The sequence below is a fragment of the Ceratosolen solmsi genome, unplaced genomic scaffold (assembly GCF_000503995.2).
Source record: "Ceratosolen solmsi marchali unplaced genomic scaffold, CerSol_1.0 scaffold35, whole genome shotgun sequence".
Classification (NCBI taxonomy): Eukaryota; Metazoa; Arthropoda; class Insecta; order Hymenoptera; family Agaonidae; genus Ceratosolen; species Ceratosolen solmsi.
In genome coordinates, this window is record NW_011948423.1 from 7,006,044 (window position 1) to 7,012,979 (window position 6,936).

The 6,936-nt window shown below is 31.7% G+C and overlaps 1 protein-coding gene across 1 annotated transcript; it reads left to right on the plus strand.

Moving 5' to 3' along the window:
- The first annotated feature begins 304 nt into the window (after positions 1 to 304).
- On the plus strand, positions 305 to 6,763 carry LOC105362424 (calnexin). Its single transcript, XM_011499864.1, has 8 exons — positions 305 to 933; positions 1,573 to 1,868; positions 1,947 to 2,606; positions 2,674 to 2,814; positions 3,253 to 3,375; positions 3,503 to 3,694; positions 6,232 to 6,597; positions 6,692 to 6,763. Exons 1-8 carry the CDS (start codon positions 657 to 659, stop codon positions 6,761 to 6,763), a joined length of 2,127 nt encoding a protein of 708 aa, XP_011498166.1. The 5' UTR covers positions 305 to 656.
- The last annotated feature ends 173 nt before the right edge of the window (positions 6,764 to 6,936 follow it).

A 6,936-nucleotide genomic window follows, 5' to 3' on the forward strand; every position in this document is an offset into this window, starting at 1 on the left:
CAACCCCCCCCCCCCCCCCCCCATCTGCCTCGCAATCAATTAGACAGAGTTACAAGATAAGGAGAGGGCGGAATGGCCGATTGAATTAAATATAATAAAGTTAATCGAGTTAGGGAGATTTAAAGGGCGGTATTGACGATCGCTGACTTCTGCACGCGCGCGCACGTACACATGCCCATTGATGAATGTGCAGACGTTTATCGCGCGCGCGCGCGCGAATTGTGCATGAATTTACGTGTGCGCATGTGTATTTATACGCGAGTATGCGCGAGCGAGCGTGTGCACGGACGTGCATACGCGTGTGTGATCGCACACGGGCGCGTAATACGGTCTCGCCTCTCGTATGTGTACGTTGCGTTACGTATACGAGGCTAGTCAATTGCTCGAGGTGCCGAAGCTGTAAAATAAAAGAAAATCGACTATTTGGTATCGTATGTCTAGCGTAGGAAGTCACTAACTAAAGTATATATCTTGAGATATTTATGGTAGAATATTCGATTGGAAAGTAGGGGGCTTGTTATTGAAGCGTAGTCGTGGCTTAGGTTTTGGTTATAAGGTTTCCCTTACAACGCTGTGATTCGATTTCCTTTCTCCTTTGCATCGGTCGCAAGAGCACCGAGTTCTCATAATTGAGAAGTGTATTATTGTACATTCAAATGGCTCTAAGTCGGAGGAAAATTCTTTGTCTGCTCCTCGTCGCCTGCATGCAGTGCAGGTTCGTAGAAGTGGAGCCTAGCGATGGCGCCGGAAACATCGTCGTCGAGGACAATGTCGCCGATGTCGAAGTGAAGACCTTTATTTACAAGAGCCCGGAAGCGTCGGGTCCGGTTTACCTGGCTGAGAACTTTGACGATAAGAGTAAATTTAGCAAAGTGTGGATCCAGTCCGAGGCCAAAAAAGATGACTTCGATGAGGAAATTGCAAAATACGATGGTCAATAATAACTGCATTATATTATCAAAACTTTCCTCTCCTTGCTTATCTTCATTCTTCTTTAGAATTTTATAAATCAAATTTTTATTTCAATATTTTCTGTCAATGTAGAGAGTACAACTTTATCTCTGTTTCTTCAAACGCTCCACGTAAATGCTTAAAATAATAACTAATTATAGAAACTAATATTTTTAGATGTTTCTTTTATATAATTTACTACCGCCTTGTAATAAAGCATGATTTTTATTCTTATTAGATAAATAAGCTTTCTACCAATTGTATTAAGTATATATTTTTCATAAGTATATGTTACTTTTTTAATATAAATTATAATCACTACATTTACATAATATGGAAGAGTAAGACGAATGACATATTATTAATTACCTAAGCAACCGATTGTGAATATCTAAGATGTTTTTAAAGTACGTTACCCTACAAACTTATACATTAATTGTATTATAATAAATAATATCAAAATTAAATGATAATTTCTTTTAAGCCTTATTCACAGCCAATTTCAAAAGCTTTAAGAAATAAAGCACAATTTATATCCGTTAATTATAGCATAATCAGTGCGTTAGTTGATAAAATATTTTAATTTATTATTCGAATTATGTGATATTTTGTATTTTATAGGACTCTGGGTAATAGAAGAGCCGAAAAGGAACGTAGAGGATGGTAATCTTGGTCTTGTGTTCAAAAGTAAAGCTAGACATGCAGCTATCTCCACTCAGCTTAGTAAACCATTTAAATTTGAGAGCAAATCCTTGATCGTGCAATACGAAGTTATATTCCAAGAGGGACAAGAATGCGGTGGTGCTTACTTAAAATTATTATCGGTTGATCCGCAATACAAAAATCTAAAAGATTTTCACGATAAGACTCCTTATACTATCATGTTTGGACCCGATAAGTGTGGCAACGATCATAAGGTATATTTACAATTATTTACAAGTATTATAGAACCGAGTATCCCTTGTCTTAGATTAATGGTTTTACTGAATTTTTAGCTACATTTCATCTTCAAACATAAAAATCCACTAAATGGTTCGCTCGAGGAAAAACACGCTAAAAAACCAAAAGAAAGATTAGAAGATTTTTTCAAAGATAAACAACCACATTTGTATACTTTAATCGTAAATCCGGACAATACTTTTACAATTAAAGTCGATGGGAATGTTGTTAACGAAGGCTCTCTACTCGACGATTTTACTCCGCCAGTTAATCCACCACTTGAAATTGAAGATCCAACTGATAAACGACCGGAAGATTGGGATGAAAGAGAAAAAATACCTGATCCAACTGCGGTGAAGCCTGATGATTGGGACGAAGAAGCACCAGCGAAAATTATTGATCAAAATGATGAAATGCCCGAAGGTTGGTTAGAGAATGAGCCAGCAATGATTCCAAATCCAGATTCCGTAAAACCCGAAGATTGGGATGACGAAATGGATGGAGAATGGGAACCACCTAAAATACAAAATCCTAAGTGTGCAGAGGCGCCCGGCTGTGGGAAATATGAAAAACGACTTATTACAAATCCGCAATACAAAGGCAAATGGCTCCCACCGTTGATTAATAATCTGAACTATAAAGGAAAATGGAAGCCAAAGTTAATCCATAATCCTAACTACTTCAATGACGATAATCCTTTCAAAATGACTCCAATTGTAAGCTTATATTTATTACTAAATTCGACGATCTAACTGAATGAAATCATAATTTATATGTTTACAGTACGCAATTGGCTTTGAATTATGGAGTATGTCGGCTGACATACTTTTTGACAACATCATTATTACCGACGATGAGCTAGTGGCAAAGAAGTGGGCAGAAGAGACTTTTGATCTTCGTAAACAAAGAATTGCCACAGAGTCGGTAAGTGATTATTTGTAAGATCAGGATAATTAATAATGATAAATCTGCATTCATACTTTAGCCTATTTATGTAAGAAAAATTTATTATTGATAATTCGCATAAATATTTCGTGAAATTAATTGCGTAAATATAAAATATTTTGATTAGGAAACTTTGTGGGGTAAAATGATGAAAATGATGAATTACAAACCAGGATGGTGGGTTGCCTATTTTACATATTGTGCCATTCCTATTTGTATTTACGTGTGTTTTCTCATCTCACGAGCACGAGAGGTACGCGTAATACAGGGAGTAAAATGTAATTTCGTTGAGTAAAGTTTTGGTCGATGTAATTAAGCTTACAGCTACGTAATAAATACCCAAAATAAGCGTAAAATTTTTATAATTTAAAAAGTGTCCAGTAACTTTTTTTTTTTTTATCACATCTTCCATTGTAGTCTGGTCTTTGGCAAGGAATTGTTAATTATACCGCTGAACATCCATGGATATGGACTGTGTATATTATATTGCTAAGCCTACCGATTATGCTGGTTATTTATTGTTGCTGCTTCACGAGTCAGGTATTTTAGTAACACTAGTAGTAAGTAATGCACTATTAGAGCTAGATGTATTTAACAAATAGTTGTAATGATATATTTTAATAGAATAAATTTTATAATAAAGCCTTAAATTGTACCGACCATGTAGGATCGTAAAGAAGCAATTAAAGAACGAGAAGCTGAACCTAAAACTACAGCTTTAGTTCAGAAAGATAAAGAAGAAACTGATCCAGCTGCGGAAAGTGAAGTTACTGAAGATGAAGTTGAGGAATTGACAGAAAAATGTGAGAAGGATAAAGAAGAGGATAACGAGGTCATCACTGATATTCCTGATAATAAGGTAAATTTATAACAATAATTTGACTATTAAGATCAAAATAATTGATTATAGTTTATAACAAATTTAAACTCATTTTTACAGGAAGAAGCGTCGATAAGTGCAGAGGGACCACGAAGAAGAAAACCATTCAAAGAATAGTTAGATTGAAAATTGCTTTTTTTTTTTTTATAACAAATTCATCGAGGAAAACATTGATTTTTTATAAAATTCACATTCCGTATATCATTGTGTAGCTTGAGCACATTGAGATTTCAGATATGTGCATTATAATACACATCATTTTGTTTATAGTTTATAGTGTCATGTTTAAATAAAATAAAATGAACAAAAGAGAGAGAGGGAGAGAGAGAGTGAGAGTATGAGAGCATGAGAATGAGTAAAAGAATGGGAAAAATAAGTCAGATAGAATAAATAAAGAAAAAGAATATCATTCTGTAGCCATTTGTCTTTTTCTATGACAATGTTTTATGTGCAACAATAATTCTATTCCGATTGAACGAAGTTATAGACTGTTTATTAAAAATTACTATAAGTAAATGTTGTACACACAGTATATAAAAATTGTAATATTGAACAAAATTTTTGATGCTTATAAAGAGTTTTTATCTCATTATACGCGTTCTGTTGAATAAAAACAAATTTAACTAAATTATTGTTGTCTATTAAAAATTTTTTTATCATAAAACTATTTTTTAAATAAATTCAAGTATCTGAATATTTTAAGTTCGTTTAAAGAAAAGCAAATATTTAAAAATTAACTTTTTTTACTTATATTTTATAGAAGTTTTAAATCTTTGGTTTTATTTTACAGACATAAATTTTTATTACATCCGTAATGTGACTAGCTTATTTCAATAAAATTTTAGTGTTAAAAGCTCGTACCCTACATACTTATCGCATCTTATTCTTTCTTAATCTATTACCTCATGATACCAATTATTTTTTATTATTCTGATTTTTATACCATCAATTTCATGCATTTATGTTAATACAGAAGAGTTAAAAATTTAAATTATGACTTTCTTTTAATTTAAATCCTATCTAATATATGATAAAAAATCGTGTTATGTAATATATATATATATATATATATATATATATTTTTTTTAACGTCTGACAGTTAAAACCGTCACTCGCGTAACTGACTGAATTTCTTAATTGCCTTTAAATTCATAAAAATTATAAATTTATTAATAAAATAAAGTAGAATATACTTGTAACGATGTATATTTAAAATATAACATAAATAACAAATTACGTTTTTAAATTTTTATTCCATTATATGTGTCATTCAAATGAATATATTCTTTCTTATACAGAAGTTAAAATTATTAAAGAAATACAAATTCGATACTTTTCTGTAATTCTGTTCACAGTTATTGTTTCATTGATAGTAAATAATTTTAAAATAGACATATCATTGCCTCTGCCTCATTAGTATTTTGATAAGTATTAAAAACTTTGTTAATGTAAACAAAGTGTTTATATAATTTTGTTATATGCTATGATCTTGGTACATCATTTCTAAACAATTTATAGAAAACGAAAAAGTAAATAAGATTTATATTAATTTCAATGGACAATCGTAATATATTCACAGTCTAAATTAAATTATACATATAAACAAATATTGGATGCATATATTCCTATTCAAAAGATTTTTAACCATATAAATTTAAAGGATTTTCCATATAATGCAATATTGTTTAATATAATTTAATGTAATAATTTAATTCCAAATCGATTGAAAATAATCAGTTATGTATTTATCATACAGAAATATGCTATTGAAAAATCAAAACACATTAGTTACATCATTGTTAAACAATAGGGAAAAAACTATATAAATCCTTGTCTATTCATTGCAATTTTTTTGCAAGAATCTCAATTTGTCAATTTGTAAAACTAAAATGACTCAATATTTCATCTAAAATTATAGGTTGTATAAGCTTAAATTCACTCTATTATATAAAAACTGTAATAACCAATTATACAAACTTAATTATTTACTTATCATAAATATTTACGAAGAAATTTTATTAAGGAAAGTATTTGATGTTCAAGACTATTATTTTTTCAAGACATATTCAAGACAAAAAATATATTTCCATGAATATGGGATTGAGTAAAAATATAAACATCCGAGATTTAATATTATTAAATTTGTTTACGCATTGACAAAGATCCTATAAATTGTAAAAAAATTAAATAGTATCAAATTATTCTTCGTAGATCTATCAATATTTATAAATTAGAGACAGATATTAATATTAAAAGTGATATTTTAAGAATTTATCATTCTCAAAAAATGATTGAAGTTAAATAAATTCATGCTCAACCAATTTCTACACTATTGATATTTAAAAATTTATATTACTTATTTTTTAATAATATGCATGTAATATTTTATTTTACTTCATTGGTCATCTAAAATCACCAAATGTTTATTTTTTTTAATAAGCTGTAATTATTGATAAATCTGATGAACAACTGAGTGTTACATCTTTACTTATGATATAGAATAAATATTGTTCGAGATTCTTACTGATACATCCCTGGTATCACTGGTAACACCTTTTCCCTGCGTTCAGTTTCATGCGCGCATTCGACTAGATAGCTCACAGGGAAAAGGTGTTACCAGTGATACCAGGGATATATCAGTAAGTTTCGTTTCCACAACTCAGTGCAAGCAAACTCCACTCAACGCCACATCAACAATAGAATTACATGGTTTTTCTGATACCTCTCAATTGGCAATTACTGCAGTCATATGCCTTGCCATCCACAATCCAAATAGTACTACAGTTGCCTTTCAGTGCTCCAAGACGAAGGTAGCACTCCACAAGCGGCTCACCATCCCAAGACTGGAGCTAGCAGCAGTTCCGCGCTGTCAAGGCTCATCTGTACGTTAGAACTACATTGAACATGAAGATAGAGGCAACACCCTTGTGGACCAATTCTCGGATTGCATGATTCTGAGGACTAACGACTATTCAGCCACAAGATCATGCACTATGTGGACTGGACCACCATGGATACACTTACCAGACTTATGGCAAACTCAGCTGACGCACAGCAATGAACAATGCGATCAAGAAGCGCGCATCCTGGCCGAACAGAATAGTCACACTAAAAACAGCCTCGTCATCCGAAAAAATCACGCTAATATATATTCCGTTATACACCAACCATAAGAGAGTGAATTAATCCTCAAGTTTGCAAAACATCCCCCCCCCCCCGCC